The sequence below is a fragment of the Myotis myotis genome, unplaced genomic scaffold, assembly GCF_014108235.1.
Source record: "Myotis myotis isolate mMyoMyo1 unplaced genomic scaffold, mMyoMyo1.p scaffold_m19_p_19, whole genome shotgun sequence".
In the NCBI taxonomy this organism is placed as follows: domain Eukaryota; kingdom Metazoa; phylum Chordata; class Mammalia; order Chiroptera; family Vespertilionidae; genus Myotis; species Myotis myotis.
This window is the reverse complement of record NW_023416323.1, coordinates 29,839,978-29,856,576: the sequence shown is the minus strand read 5'-3', so window position 1 is coordinate 29,856,576 and position 16,599 is coordinate 29,839,978. Positions and strand designations below refer to the sequence as shown.

At 43.2% G+C, this 16,599-nt stretch overlaps 1 protein-coding gene across 1 annotated transcript in view; it reads left to right on the top strand.

The window, feature by feature from the left end:
* The window catches only part of TANGO6 (transport and golgi organization 6 homolog), a 145,892-nt gene extending 130,158 nt beyond the window's left edge, over positions 1-15,734 (top strand). Inside the window, exon 18 of the mRNA XM_036346159.1 lies at positions 14,957-15,734. Within this exon, the coding sequence (XP_036202052.1) occupies positions 14,957-15,133 (177 nt within the window). The 3' untranslated portion in view covers positions 15,134-15,734. The remainder of the gene's footprint in view (positions 1-14,956) is intronic.
* Positions 15,735-16,599: the final 865 nt, after the last annotated feature.

Genomic DNA, 16,599 nt, shown 5'->3' with positions numbered 1-16,599 from the left:
ATCAAACCATGACTTCCTGGTTATTGGATTGATGCTCAATCATTGAGCCACCCTGGCCAGGCCTCTTTACCCTTAATTTGATCTAAAGTGTCTGTGAAGATTATAGAATTGTACACCTGAAACCTATATAATTTTACTAACCAATGTCACCCCAATAAATTCAATTTAAAAAGTAAATAAAATAGCCAAAACCGGTTTGGCTCAGTGGATAGAGCGTCGGCCTGCGGACTGAAAGGTCCCAGGTTCGATTCCGGTCAAGGGCATGTACCTGGGTTGCGGGCACATCCCCAGTGGGAGATGTGCAGGAGGCAGCTGATCGATGTTTCTCTCTCATCGATGTTTCTAACTCTCTATCTCTCTCCCTTCCTCTCTGTAAAAAATCAATAAAATATATTTTTTAAAAAAAAGAAAAAGAAAAAGAAAGTAAATAAAATAGAAGGGCCAAGAAGAAGGTAATTTCATTTAAACACAGAATTTTAGAATGTTGGATGTGGAAGAGGCCTTAGAGACTAATTTATATCTTACAGAAACCTCATGAGTTGCTCCTTTGACATCAGGTCTCCATGGTCAAATGAGTTTGGGAGATGTTGTGTACAACTGTATATTCCCCTCTTGGAGGCTTGGTGCATGTTAGCCTATTAAGGAGTCTGAGAAGTCCTGCAGCAAGGAAAACTAACAAATCCCCAACTCATTTACCAAGGAACACTTTTTTCATTATAAGCATGCCAAGTAATAATATTCCATGAAACATACTTTGGGAAATAGCCCAATAATCTTATTTATGAATGAGGAAATAAAGTTCATGAAGAGACTGTGGTTATAATTTTCCAAAGCGAATGCCAGGAAGAATTAGCACTCATTTCCAGTTGTTCCTGGTAGCTTACAATGGGCAAGTGCTGATGAAAGTATAGTATTCCCCCTCCTCTCCCTCTTACCTAATTCAGTTATTCACCTGGAACAGGTTCACGTTACAAAGATTAGTTGGAGCACAAGTTAAACACCAAGTTTGGGAATGTTTTCTCTAGATAAGATCTAAGATACAGATATCTTTTACTGGCAACTGGGATGTGCATTGAATAGTTGATTTTCCAAAACGATAAACTATCCTAGAAAATTCTAGCAAATCAAAATACTGTCTATTCTCAATTTATGCAGTAGTTGCATTCCTAAAAACTTCTGTGTGTATTAAAACCCCACAAAAGTGCTTTTACTGAGCATTTACTATATGATAGCACTTATATCTAAGTGCTTTACGTTAATTCATTTAATCTTCATAATCCATTTAGGTATGTTTAATATCCCCATTTACACACAAGGGAACAAAGACAGAAAAGATAAGTAACTTGTCCGACAACTAGTGACAGAGGGTGAGCCCAGATAGCGTGACCCAGAACTGGCACCACTTACCCTGTGACTGTCTTCTGAAGGACTCAGGAACTTAGTCATGTGGACTTTCTCTACACAGATCATGACTAACAGAAGGCTGCCCCAGGTCCTGGGAACTTGATACCCAAAAGACTACCTCCTTACGTCTTATTTACTGTCTACTCTGGAGAGTATGGAACAGTGAGAGGTGTGTTTGGGGCCAGCCTTGGACCCAGGTGCCCTGACCTCCCAGGACCTGCCAATGTGAACTGTTCAGAAAGCAGAGACAGAAAACAACCCTGGCTTCCTCCTGTTCCATTACCTCTTGCCAAAAACACAGTCCAACCATGGACTACACCATCCAGCAACTTCCCATAATGTACACAGAACTGGTAAAAGCAGGGAGCAGAGAAAAACTGGTGGAGACCAAGCACCTTCGGGGCTGCCAGGCTGGGAATGAGAGTCTTGGGACTTTCCTCCTGCCCTGCAGCCTGATTGGGAATTGTTTCTTCCCCTGAAAGTGATTATTCTGATAATTAGATGGCCTCTGGGTTGCAAAACCCAGTTATCTTTGCTCCATTCTCTGAAAGGGAATTCTGACGCAGTGTTCCCTCAGTGGGTGACATGAAATGACATTCAGGATTGATGTTCTGGGGTCTGTTCCAGCTCATTGCTCATCGCCCCATAGTTTGTTTGCTCTTAGCAAATCTGCTCCAAATAAATCCCATGTTCTCTGAGGTTTAGTATTTAATAATAATACAACTAACATTTACTATGGGCTTATTGTATGGCAGGCAAGATCTAAGTGCTTTACATTCATTATATTATTGAGCACACCTTGTGAGAGAAATATGCTTATTAACTCTATTTATAGATTAAAAAAAAATTGAGGTCCAAAATTTTACATTTTGATGCCCAAGTCAAGTAGCCAGTAAAAGGTATAACTGAGTGCAGGCCCAGGCTGCCTTATTGCCAGCTTGGCTGTTCTGAAGGCACTAATTCACACTGGCCTGAGACTGTACTTGGGAAGAGGTGAACTGTTACAGGTGTCCTAGGTCAAGCTTAGGTTCCTAGAACCCTGCTTCCTTAACCACTAGACTTCCTTCTATTCTATTTCTCTGGGGTCAACAGGTATTCAGTTACTCAGGGAGCAGCCAGGATCTTTCTGAAATGCAGATCTGCTGAGATCCAGTCCCCACCTAACGTTTTTCAGTGGTTCACTGTGGTCCATAAGATAAAGACCAGGCTCCTTAACAGGACATACAAGGCCGTTTGTAACCTGGACCCACCTGACTTCTATAGCTGTCTCTCCCATACTTTTTCTCCTATGCCCTGAGAACTGCTTGCAAACTTCAGATAAGCTACATACTAGTTCTTGCCTCCACCTCTTGGTCCATACTGTTTCTTATGCCTCAAGCGTCTTCTCCACCCACCCACCCTCCACCTGTGCATCTGCTAAGCTCTTATTCATTCTTTAGGACTCAGTGAAAAGCCTTTCCTGGTTTCTCAGGTAAAATTAGTCCTTGCTTCTCCAGTCTCTGCAGGACTAGAGTAGATATTGTGCTTTGTTCACATCTGATGTCATGTGAGCCCCTGAACACACCAATCACTTTCTTTAAAAGTTGTGATGAAATTTACCAATGTAACCATTTTTAAAAAATGTTTTTATTGATTTCAGAGAGAGGAAGGGAGAGAGAGAGTTAGAAACATCAATGATGAGAGAGAATTATTGATCTGCTGCCTCCTGCATGCCCCCTACTGGGGGTCAAGCCCAGAATCGAACTGTGACCTCCTTGTTTATGGGTTGATGCTCAACTACTGAGTCACATCAGCGAGGCATCATAACCATTTTTAACTGTATGGTTCAGAAGCATTTCAATACATTCACATTGTGCCCTAGCCTGTTTGGCTTAGAGCAGTGGTTCTCAACCTTCTGGCCCTTTAAATACAGTTCCTCATGTTGTGACCCAACCATAAAATTATTTTTGTTGCTACTTCATAACTGTAATGTTGCTACTGTTATGAATCGTAATGTAAATATCTGATATGCCGTGGATGGAACTGGAGAACATTATGCTAAGTGAAATAAGCCAGCCAATGAAGGAAAAATACCACATGATCTCACTCATTTATGGATAATTAAGATCATTATAAACTGATGAGCAAAAATAGATACAGAGGCAGAGCAACATCGAACAGACTGTGAAATTACAGCGGGAAGGCTGGGGAGGGTTTCAGGGTGGGAGGGGGGTGGTAAGAGATCAACTGAAGGACTTGTATGCATGCATACGAGCATAACCAATGGTCACAAGACACTGGGGAGCATGGGAGACTAGGGGAGGGTCAAGGGGAGAAAAGAAAAGGAGACATATATAATATTCTTTGTAATACTTTAAGTAATAAAACAATTAAAAAATTTTTTAAAAGATTAAAAATAAATAAATAAATAAATATCTGATATGCAGGATGGTCTTAGGCGACCCCTGTGAAAGGATTGTTCGACTGCCAAAGGGGTCACGACCCACAGGTTGAGAACCACTGGCTAGAGGTTAGATTGTCAGCCTGCAGACCGAGGGGTCCCTACCTGGCCTGGGCCCTGGTCAGGGCCTGTACAGGAGGCAACCAATCGATGTGTTTCTCTCACTTCAATATTTCTCTCTGTCTTTCCCTCTCCCACTCTCTCTAAAAATCAATGGAAAAGTATCCTTGGTGAGGATTAAAAAATAAGTACATATATTCACATTGCTAGGCTACTACCACCATTATCCCTCTACAGAACTCTTTCCATCTTGCAAAACTGATACTCTTTGCACATTAAACACTGTCAGTTCTCCTATCTCCACAGCTCCTAGCAATCACCATTCTGTCTGCCTCAGTGAGTGACTCCCCTAGGTACCTCATTCCCTTCATTTTTATATTCCCAAAATCTGGCACCTAGCACATTGCCTTGCACAAAATGAGTGCTTAATAAATGATTATTGAGAGAGTACATGAAATCTTTTCTTTGCTAGGCATGAACACATCTCTGGAATTTCCTTGTACCTGCCTACGTAGACTTCTTCCTTGTAGACCTTGAACTGGAGACCTGGGACTTCCTCCAGTGTTCCGGTTTGTCAAGAGCAGCAGTTGTCTGAACAAGTTCTCTCTGGGAGGGAATTTACCCCTTACTTGGAAATGCCTAAAGTTGGTGTTACAGTGGGTTGTAGACATGCTGTCCCCAAAGCAGTGGGAGAAGAAGGCCTGAGGCAGAGTGACAGAATGAATGTTGATATGTAGCCAAATATCTGCATTTCAAAACTTGGCTTTTTGCCCGCTGGTGTGGTTCAGTGGTTGAGCGTTGACCCATGAACCAGGAGGTCACTGGCTTGACTCCTGGTCAGGGCACATCCCTGGATTGTGGGCTCCATATCCAGTAGCGGGTATGCAGGAGGAAGCCGATCTGTGTTTCTCATCATTGATGGTTCGATTGATCTCTCTATCTTCCTTGGCCTCTCTAAAATCAACAAAAACAAACAAACAAACAAAACTTGGCTTCTCCCCTCCACACACAGTTTATTTATTTATTTACTTATGGCACATGTATTCCCCTCAACTTCTCCCATCTGGGCAGAGGTTTCGGCCTTAATTCCAGCTAAGCTAGTAACAGAGGCAGCTGCACGTTGGTAGCCTGTCACACTCGGTGTTCAGAATCTCGCTTCACATACACATGATTGGGAACAAATTTTTAAGATTTTGGAAAAAAGGATGAAAATCTTAATTCATGGATCAAATGTCATTTAAACCCTGTCCCCCTTACTGCAAAATGAAGACCTGGCTGCTGATAGTTTAGAAAATTCCAAGAATGTAATAGGTTATGTCCAAATCACATCACTTGTTATTGGCATTTAGATTTTTCGTAGGCAAAGTCAGAACAGTGATCTCTACTTCTGAAACCATGGCATATCTTTTATAAGTCTCATACCCAGTGTTTTTTCCTTACATTCTGAACTACTGTATCCTGGCTGCTTATTAGAGTCACTTGGAGAGCGTAAAAAGAGAAACACACACACACACACACACACACACACACACACACACACACACACACAGTAAGCCCTGAGCACCGTCCCTAAGATTCTGATGCTAATGACTGAGGTTGGGGCCCAGGCATTTTAAAAGTTCTCCAGGGGTTTTTAATGTGCAAGCAGGGTGGAGAATCACTACAGTAGGACAGTGGTGCTGCTCAGAGGCAAAGTCTGGGCTGTGTAGACATACATGTGGGTGGGTCAGTTGCTTTTTCCAATTTAGTCCCGTCTAGTCCTTGCCATATATTAGCACATAATAGAAACCCTATCAGGGCCTCTGATGCGTCAGTGACTGATTTTCTCTGGCCTTTGGTCTAATTCTATAACCTTTTGTTCCTGAAGCATCTGGCACAGAGCATTGAATTCCGCTGAGCAAATGTCCTAAGGAGAGTGGCCTGCACTTCACCTGTGGCCACGTCAGGCTAGACCTGAGGTTGTGTGACCCCATGAGTCTGGGGTGAGGTCGGCCCTGCAAATCCGTGCCACAAAGGAAACCCAAACCTTGCGGTCAACTAATTAATTGCCTGGTGGCTGCTGCCCCTCCTCCCTAACCAGGCCCCATCCAAATAAACAGCCTTGATGTGCAGGAAAAAGGTCATAGTCTCTCCTTAGCTTCCTTCTGCATATTGGATTTCTTTGTGACTGCACATATTTAAAAGCAAGGTTTGCAGAGTTAGATCTGACAGACTGAGGTTTGAATTCTAGCTGTGCTCTTAAGCAAATACACTCATCATCTCTAAATCCCCTTTCCCAAATCTGTAAACTCGGCCTAATAACACCTACCTCATAGTATTAAATGTGTGTGAAGGGCTAGCACAGTGACTGAGACGTAGTAACCACGCACTATATGGTAGTAGTGAGCTTTAGCTGGTGCCATCTATTCCCACATGGGAGACATTAGATGCAGAAAGGGAGCAGAGCTGTGCTCCCTCCACAGGGTGTCTGCATGGAGGGCTTCAAGGGCCAGGGAAAGGGAAACCCTTTCCCCCAGACGTGGTGATGGAATACAGTCTGAAAGCTGGGATTGTAATCACCTTCTAAGGAAAAAGCTGCCAGTCTCCCCCAAGAGCAACAGCCTGCTGTCTGCACATACTCCAGCCATTTTTCCTGCCTTCTTTGTTCTATTTCCGTGCCTGTGGGGGTGTAGGAAAGCTGCTGCCTTCCTCAGGTTGCTATTTAAAGACATTCTGAAAGATGCTGCCACCGCTGCTCCCAGCGCCAGAGCAGCTACTGATTCTGTGTCTGCCACAGAGAACTGGATGCAGCCCCTGTCAGCGCTGTCTGACACCGGAAGCCTTGGGTCGCCTGCCTCAGCATAGTCTAGCCTAGGGGCACACACAATTAGGAGTAAGTCCAATTGCCTACTTTTTGTTTGGGCCCCTAAGCTGTCACCACTACCAGAGTTTAACCGTCTGTCTTGGTCTTTGTACCTGATCTGCCCAGCCTGTCTATGTCCCTGTCGTATTTTTGGCATTTGACCAGTTAAATTTTCCCCCCTTACTCTTCATTGAAAATCCCCACCCATCTCCAATTTTCACATGAGATACCCTCCCCATTGAACAGCCAGACACAATCCACAAAGGGTAAAAATGCCATTTATCTCTGGGTCTAGCAGAGAAAAATACTTCGGAATTAAAGCGTTTTGAAAAGCCCAATAATCTCCGGTTAATAATAATGCTACCCTGAATTCAGCATGTTTGAGATTCTCTGTCAGGCATGGATAGAGACCTTTTAGAGACATTATTAATCCTGTCTCCCTTAGCTGACCCTCCCTACGCTTTCAGTGAATTGCCTCAAAAGCCTGGTCTTTCTGTCTGAATCGGCCCTCATTTCTTTTTCATAGACCCATCAAAGTGAAGGTTTGGGTTTTATCAATAAAGCATTTATTCTTCTTCAGGCCAGAATGAGGTCTGGATTGTCTACGTCCTTTCTTCCGCAATTTATTTGTTCCCTGCCCCTTATCTTAGAGAGGCTGCTCGTCTCCAAGACCTGGAGCCTGGCTCCTCTCTGCTTGCTCAGCAGAGTCCCTCCTGGTGCTCAGCTCTGCAGATAGCACAGTCAGTGTTCCCGATTGTCAGGCACCCACTCGGGCCCCATAGTGTGCTCAGATGACATAAACCCATTTCCCCTCTCTTATGCCTCATCCCTTCTCTTCTAATTCTCCTCCATTTATTCATCTTCCTGACTTACTGACCACTCTTTTTTTTTTCTTTTAAGCCTCTGCTCTGTCTGCTTTCAGAGTCTTGCCTTTCCCCTCATTTTCTTAGCCCCTTGGTGGTAAACCCAATTACCTCAATGTCGGAGTAGTAATAGCAATGATATTTTGAATTATATATCACTTTGCTTTTGAGAACAAAGTACTTTCACATGCTTTATGCTCCCCACTTTGTAGAAGCTAAAATAATCACCACTTTTAGAGGCAGAACAGTATAGTGGTTAGTAAAGCCCATGGGCTGGCTCAGTCAGGCTGCCAGGGTTTGAATGTTGGCTCTACCTGTTACTAGCTGTGTGGCCCCAGGCAAATTGGAGATGATAATAGTACTTCTCTCTTTGTGCTGTTGTGAGGATTAAGTGAGTTAGTATAGATAAAATACCTAAAACCATACCTGGCACGTAACAGGTATATGTAAGGTTTAGGTATTGTTGTCATCCATTCATTCACTCATTTATTCATCAGAATTTTACTTCATGCCAGGTGCTGTTCTAGGCCTCAGTGTAGAAGAGTAATAAGTTGGACACAGTCCTGAACCTCAAAGAGACCACAGTATTAGTGGGGCAAACTGACAAACTGCCTCTTATTTAGCACCCACCATATGCAAGTCCTTGTGCTGGGATCTTTATAGACATTAATTGTTACAACAGCCTTAAAAGGTGGCAGTGTTGTCTCCATTTTACAGATGAGATCACTGGGTTCCAGGAGCTGAGGTAGTTTACTCAAGATTCCTTAGCTAGTAATTGGGAGAGCCAGGATTCACTTCACCCAACCCGCCCGCCTCCAGGCAATTAGGTTCAACTCTGCAAGTCTGTCTCCCCCAAAGGGTGGGGCTCCTGAAGGGTGGGCACTGGCCTTCATCACAGAAGGCTTAGCATCGTCTCCTGTACACGGCTTGGGAAATGCTGGCTGAGTTGTGCTCTGTTGATGATCCTTGCCTCTCTGCCCCATTCCTAGTCTCATCTGTTCACTCTTAGTTCCCTCCGCCGCCCAATCATACATTGGTTTTAACATCAAGGCCGAGTGGTCAAAATGAAGATTCTTAGAAGTTGGCTTATAGTTCTCTAACAGGTTCACACTAACTTAATGCTTATTTCAAGGTGTTTTAAAACAGAACTAATCGGATTCTGGGGTTTCTTCCTCGTCTGATCCCCAATCTAGAGAATGTTTTTGTCTGCCAGCCACTCTGCAGCCACTAACTCAGTCCACCTCTTCTGTTGTGTCTGCCCCTTTTTACTTCAAAGTCTAACGTGCCTGGTAGTCTTCTGTTTCTCCCTTTATGCCAGTACTTATTCATTTTTTTTTAGCCACAAAGGGAGCCACAATTGGTGGTTGATAGGATTGTATGGAATTTAGTTTTCTTTCTTTCTGATCTTTTTTTGCTTCATCTGTTGGTTAAATAGAAGTTTGAATTTCTAAGTAGAGTTAGTGTATGCTAGCACTGAACTCTTTTTATCCTTTTATATTGAGCAACCTATTTCCCCTTAAATATTAAGAAATTATAGATGGAAAATCCTTCATTGGATCCCATCTTTTCTAGTTATTTCTGTAAATGTCTTGTTTGTGACCATTTGTGTCATGTCTTTTTGATCTCATATAATAGTAGCAGAAGAATAGCAATTTCATTGCTTAAGTTCTATTTGTAAAATCACCTTGAAGTATAAATGACTTTTTAAATATTAAAACGATTTTTTAATGTAACTAAAGCTACCAATTACTAAACATCTTTACTGGTGGGGCTTATGCTAGAGACGTGGTATGACCAAGGACTTCTTTTTTCTTCCTCTATTTTCCAGATATTCTGGGTTGTGGTTAGATTGCTTTTATAATAAAATAAATAAATGTAGGAATTAAAAAGAAGAAAAATATCTGCCATGTATTGCTTCTTTTGATCTTAACTCAGATACAATAACCACTTTGGGGATGTTCCAGGTCAAGCTCATTGAAAGAGTCAAACCCTGCTTTCCTGCTATTCCATTGAGAGTGCACCTGTGTGCCCAAGGCAGTCTTCCGCTCCCTGTTCTCTTTTCAGTGGGTCCTGCCTCTCCCTCACCTGGTCTTTTCTAAGCCACGTCTAACCCTAAAGATTTACCCTTGTCCCTGAAGTTTCAGCATTGTGTGCTTCAGGGAACTGGTGCCAGGTGGGGGAGGGGGGGTAGAGAGGAAGTGTGTGTGTGTGTGTGTGTGTGTGTGTGTGTGTGTGTGTGTGTTGGGCTAACACTCTGAATTCTTTTACTAAAGCACCTGAACCCTACCCCATTCCAGGGAGTTTTCAGACTGCAGATCTTGGTACTTCTTGAAGATATTCCTGGCTCACCCCCACTCTTATTTGTATCCCCTCCATCTTTCCCCGGAGTCCTTGGGCCTGATGCATGGGGGGATGAAGAGCAGGTGTGTTGAACTCTTAATGAGAGGTTTCTTCTGTGGGATTGCCTATATCCTGCCCACCACAGAAGCTCCTGTGAGTAACTTTACCTTTGAACTCTCCTTGTATTCAGCCCCTGATCCACCGGATTTGGTGACAATCCCTGGCTGGCAGGAAGCTTTGATCCCTGGGGAGTCCAGAGGAAGTCCTGTGATGTGTGGGCTCCCCAGGGTTACAGGGATTGGGCAGAAGCGTACCAGGGTGGGTTGCTAAGGTAGACCCATTAATTAAGAAGGAGCCTATGCCTAACACTCAAGTTACCTGCAAAAGGAGATCCGGTAACTGATAACTAGGAGCTCAGCACCCCTCCAGTATGAAGTGGTGTTTGCACAAGCATTATTGTGATTTTAAGGACACAGCGGTGCTGAGGGGACTGTTCCTCCCCACACCAGAAAAGAACAGAGTGCCTTAGAACTTGCTTTTTAACAAGTAAAAGCTAACCTTGCTCTGAATGTTAGGAGGCTCTAGCAAAAATATATATATATATATATTCTTAAGAAAAAACAGATGCCCTTGTAATAAACTGTAGGAGCTCTAGAATTTCTATGTAATCCATTGGAGAGTGTGTTAGGAGACTTGTCTTTAAGATGTATTTACATAACAAGGATGCCTGGTTTGTTCATAATCTGCATTTATTTTAGGTGGCTTAGAGGTGAGGAGACTCCTTGAAGCTTCCCAAGCCACTCCTTGGTGCCACTCAATTGGCTACAAATAAAAGTCAGTGATGGCCCTTTTGCATGGTAGGGAGTTATTCTTTCCCCACCCACCTCCACTGCAAAGAAATCACTTCCTTTGCTTCCACAGAATCGGGTATTTACCAATATTTATCTCCTGTAGTGAGGATCATGCTGTCTGGCGTATGAGTCTGCCTCCCCGCTAGGCTATAGCTGCCAGAGGGTAGGGTTTGTGCATTATTCATCTTTTTATCACCAGCCTACTGCCTGGGCATGAAGTAGGCCCTTTATAATGATTATTGAATGAGTAATCGTGAGGCATGAGGCATAGCTATGGGGAGTCATCCTCTTTCCGGATTCATCACCCGTTTTCACACTGCCAGCCCTGAGGAAAGAAAGGGCAGCTGGGATAGTGCCCCAGTTAGAGTCAGATGCCTCCACGAGCAGACCTAACCCCTATTGTGTCTCGATAGTTTTTTGAGAAAATCCAGGAAGCAAGTGCACAACATGGATGGGCAGCATATTTGTGAGGTTTTGCCCACCACTTAATGTGGTATCATTGGGCAAGGAGCTCAGAGAGTTGTCTTCAAGGCTGACTGCATAATATGTGGGGCCCAGAGCACAGAGAAAATGCAGGGTCCCTTGTTAAAAAATAAAAATAAAAAAGAAAGGAAGAAAAGAAAAAAAGTGTTACTAATGGCATCAACAAAAGAACATCCAGCCTAGGAAAAAGTCTTACACAATTTTTTTTTTTGAGCCAAACTGACAATTGCTGGGAAGCAATATCTCAATGGATTAAGAAAATGCTCTGGAGAATGGTAGTTTTGCAGCTCATTTTATACATTAGAGTCAAAGAAGGAGATGTAAGAGGGTTGCATGAAATCCATTGGTGGTAGATTAGGGAGGTGCGGACATCTCTGAGGACTGAATAAAAAAAGGGAAATGGAGAGACACGTCAGTCTTTTATACAGGTGGGTACATGGTAGTTAATAGTTAACATTTACAGCACATAGAGATGGTATGTGGTCAAAAAGATAACAGTGTGGGCTCCGGTACCCAGGTTGTACCTTCAAGGAGTCTAGAAAAGAAGATTACTCTGACATTTCAAAGGTATGTTATCTTAGATGCCCAAAGACAGTAGACAATTTCAAAGTTAAAGATTGACCATTGTCAAGGAGGCTACAGGCCTAGGACATGACAACCCGCCGTGACCCACTTTTAGTTAGGAATTCTTATGTTCAGAATATGCTGTGTTGTTACTTTGGTCTCTGGGTTTGTAAGGCTCGTCATGTGGGCATCCCCTGAGTTTGTCAGGTTTAGTATGTTGTCCCTTTTTTGCCCGCATATTTTTAAAATATGGAGTTTTTTTCCTGCCATGATCTCTCTCTCTCGATTTGTTGTGGTGTTTATTATTTGCTACTAATTTTATTCTAAGTAAAGAAAATGTAAATTATTAGCATGAATTTTACTGTTCATCTTTATATTGTGCAATGCCAATTTAAACTGCAAATATAAGAATATTTAATTCAGATGTAAAATCACCGAAATTACACAATTTATATTCTGTAGCTTTTACATGCATATGTATTTCCTTCTGAGCAGAACAGTGGGAACGCCACACAAAACACTCAACTGTTTTATTTCACTTCTTGATCCATGCATGTTCTGCCACACTCTTTACCTTCGATTTACTGATGAGAGAATGGACTGGAAGGAATAAGACTGTGGGTTGTCCTATTTTCTTCCATGTCACCATTTTCGGTGTAAATGGTTGGCTAAAACAGGGAGGCAAAATGGAGGATACATAGAGTTCCTTTCTGGCCCATGCTTCTTAGAAAGCCATTCCTTTTTTCTGTGTTTGAAGCAAGTTCTGGTTCTAATGGAGAATGAGGCCTCTCCGGGCTGTCAGTGCCTCCATTCACTCAGCTGTAAACGTAACAAACATACTCCCCGTTACTGGCTTTGAACATTGCTCAACTCCACACATTGTGGATCCTTCAGAATTCTGTGCTCACGGAGCACGGCAAATGCTATATTCAAATGCACTGGCAAAGAATGGTGGACATGCGTATTGGGCATATCTGCTCTGCTCACACTCGTGTTCCTTTGTCCCATTAGACTTCACATAAACACACAAGTTCAAAGATAAGATTATTAAGAATTTTAAGGTGACAACAGCAGATTATTAAAGCAAGCCTGGGGCCCTCTGATTGAGGGTCCCAGTGTGACTGCACAGATCATACTAGGACACCCATGAAGTTGACTCAGGTTGTCTAGCATTGTTTCAACAGATGTCCTTAACATTTTTAGTGTTTACCACGTGAGAGACTGGCTGAGAGTAGCGTGCCCATGCCTTCTTTCATTCATAAATATGCCTTAGGTATCTGCCATGTGCCAATTACTGTATGAGGCATTGAGATGACAGCAGGTGGACAACACAAGACATGGCATGGCCTCAGCGTCAGTAGTAACTGTGACCAGTGAGGAAAACTTTTTAAATTACGCAACACAGATTTAAATCATGATTGTGATAGAGGCACAAACAAAACTACAGATAGGGTAGGAAGGCTTACAGTGGGTGTTTTACAGTGGGTGTTCAGGGAAGGCATCCCTGAGGAAGTGGTATTGTAGGCGAAGAATAAGGAGGAGTTCTAAGGTGAAGAGAAGTGAAATAGTCTTCCTGGCTGAGGGAACAGCATACGCAGGGGAGGATCTTTGCTCAGACAAGGAAAGAAAGGGGGCCTGCACAACTGGAGCACAGGGGACAGGAGGGAGACCAGCCCTGTGGCCTGGGGGCTTGATTTGTATAACCCTCTCTCTCTGCCTTCTTCCTTCTGCACCCTAGTACCCATGCTGATCAAGAATACAGAAGGTGGAAAGGGCCCTTTCTCTGTTCTCTAGAATACTTGTGTGGAATGCGCAGGAGTCCTTGGGCCCAGACCGTGTACTCGTTACCCACCGAATTAATCATTTCCCTTCATTTCTGTGCACCATCTCTAGTTTACTTCCTGTTCTTCAAATGTGACCTCTCTTTTCTCTAACCTCTCACTCCCTGCTCTTTTTTAGGACACTTACCATGTTCTGTTCTGTACCGTCTTTAGTTATATGCATGTCTCATCTGTGAGCCCTTTAAGGGCAGATTCCTTATCTGTTTTACCTATGAAATGGCCTTAGGAAAAGTGTTATCTAAGAATTGATTCAGTTCAATTAAAAAGCTTATTTATTTTTTAATAGATAAAATATTCATAAAATTAAACATTGAAAAGGTACAAAAGAGTATATAATTCCCCCCATCTCTCCCCAGTTTCCCTCTCTGGAGACAATAGTTTTTAAATGTATTTTTGCAGGAATACTCCATGTTTATATAATATGGCTATTATACATATTTATTACTTTTTAAAAAATACATTTTATTGATTTTTTACAGAGAAGAAGGGAGAGGGACAGAGAGTTAGAAACATCGATGAGAGAGATCAATCAGCTGCCTCCTGCACGCCCCCCACTGGGAATGTGCCCGCAACCCAGGTACATGCCCTTGACCGGAATCAAACCTGGGACCCTTGAGTCCGCAGGCTGACGCTCTATCCACTGAGCCAAACCGGTTCGGCTTATTACTTTTTTAAAATTGATTTTAAGAGAGAGAGAAACATTGGTGTGAGAGCATAACTTTGATTGGCTGCCTCCTGCATGCCTCTACTGGAGATCGAGCCTGCAACGCAGGACATGTGCCCTGACAGGGAATCGAACCAGCGACCCTTTAGTGCACAGAATGTTGCCCAGCCAACTGAGCCACACCAGCCAGGGTTGATCATACTCCTTTTTCAGAAATTATATATTGGCACAGACTTCGATGTACAGTCAACTCTTGAAGTTCCAGTTGTTTGAGAAAAAAATGTTAAGTTCATTTGAACCAATTATTGTCATAAATGTTTGCATATAGTGAGGTGAACCCAACCTGATGCATGTAGGTAGCATTATTAATAAATAGAAAGAACACAGCATAGCATAGTGATTAAGATTATAGGCCCTATTTCTTCTAAGCAAAATACATACCTGCAACCCAAGTATGTGCCCTAACTGGGAATCGAACCGTGACCTCCTGGTCCATAGGTCAACCCTTAACCACTGAGCCACTCTGGCCAGGCAAGAGAAGGCAATTTGGTCATTCTTGGAAATGTTGACACAGGAGACACAGACATGACTCTCTCTCGTACAGGTGCTGAGGGACGTTCTCAAGGATCTCTACCACCTGCTGAAGCATGTCGTGCGTTCGGAGCCTGATGACGTGGCCAGGCTCCATGCCCAGCTGGCTTTGGAAGAGCTGGATGAAATAATGAGAAACTTCCTGTTTCCACCACAGAAGCTGGAGAAAAAGATTGTGGTCCTGCCGTAGACCTGGCTGGCTCAAAGGCCCTCAAGGAGACAGAGAACCAAGTAGCCAGAGCAGTGCCCACACCTTCAGCAGGTGGCCCACTGCCTCTTCGATGCTGGCAATATGGCTGACCCTGGAGGTGGCTTTGTGTCTCTGGTCAAGAGGCATTTCAGAATGCAGTTGGAGGTAGGGAGGGGAAGGAAATTGTTATGGAAACATGCAGAATGGAATAAAATTACCCTGGCTGGAAAGAGAAACAAGTCTGACTCTGGTCCTCTGCAATCGAGATGGAAAGCTATGCTGTCGAGGATTTGATCTCCAAAACAGAGAATCAGGCTGGTTGCATCTTCCAGAGAAGGAGGGTAAACCCTGTGCCTGTCCTCCCAGGCCATTTTCTGTCACTCCCTCTGCTAGTTTGCATAGAGTTGCCCTGAATTTAGGAGAAGGGAATCACAAACATCTCAGGTGAGGGAATTATATCCTGCATTCAGTCCTCTGCTCCTTTAGAAAGGCAAATGCTTAGACGGTGGGTTAGTACGAAATGCGTCCTGGAAAGTGCACTGCATATTGATGACCTGATGCCAGGTGTATTGAAATCATTTCAGATGTAGCACTGTGCAGTCCTTTTTATTTAGCTATTTGGCCACTGAATTTTGGCTGCGGCTAAGAAGAGACAAAAAGGAGAAACTGGCTGTTTCCAATAAGCCCTCCCTGTGGTCAATACCTGACAAGGGCTAACCTGGAGCTCTTTGATCAGTCCTTGGATTTGCAGGGCTGGGTACAGAATTTTATCACAGGATTGTATCCCTGCTCTCTGGGGTGAGGCCAGGGGAACCAGAACACAATTTTCCAAAATGCTCAGGTGACTGAAGGATCTATATACAGGCATGTCTGTGTGCCAGTTAACAATAGGATATTTCTCTCTGGCCAGACTACAGACATGGTTCTTAGCTTAGAACCTTTGTGGTGGGCATTCCTTTTAAGAGGTCAACTTATAATCAGTTTGGGATCACAAATTACCTTAGTGAGCAAAGAATTAGAACAAAGGCAATAAGATGTTTTGAAGGGATATTTCTTTTTTAAATTATATATATTTTGATTGATTTCAGAGAGGAAGGGAGAGGGAGAGAGAAATAGAAATATCAGTGATGAGAGACAATCATTGATCGGCTGCCTCCTGCATGCCCCCTACTGGCACTCGAGTGTGCAAACTGGTCATGTGCCGTGACTGGGAATCGAACCTTGACGTCCTGGTTCATAGGTCGATACTCAACCACTGAGCTACATGGGCCAGGCTGAAGGAATATTTCCATGCAACTAGGCTAGCTGGGTTAATTTTGATTCTCCAGATCAAGGCTATCTTGAAAATCAGGATTGGGCTTTCAAATTAGAGAAGAATTTCCTTTGGACCAGCTAGATGTGCACAAAAAAAGTATCATTTCTTGACCTTCCTTTAACTAGACTCCATACAACTCACTTTGCATAAT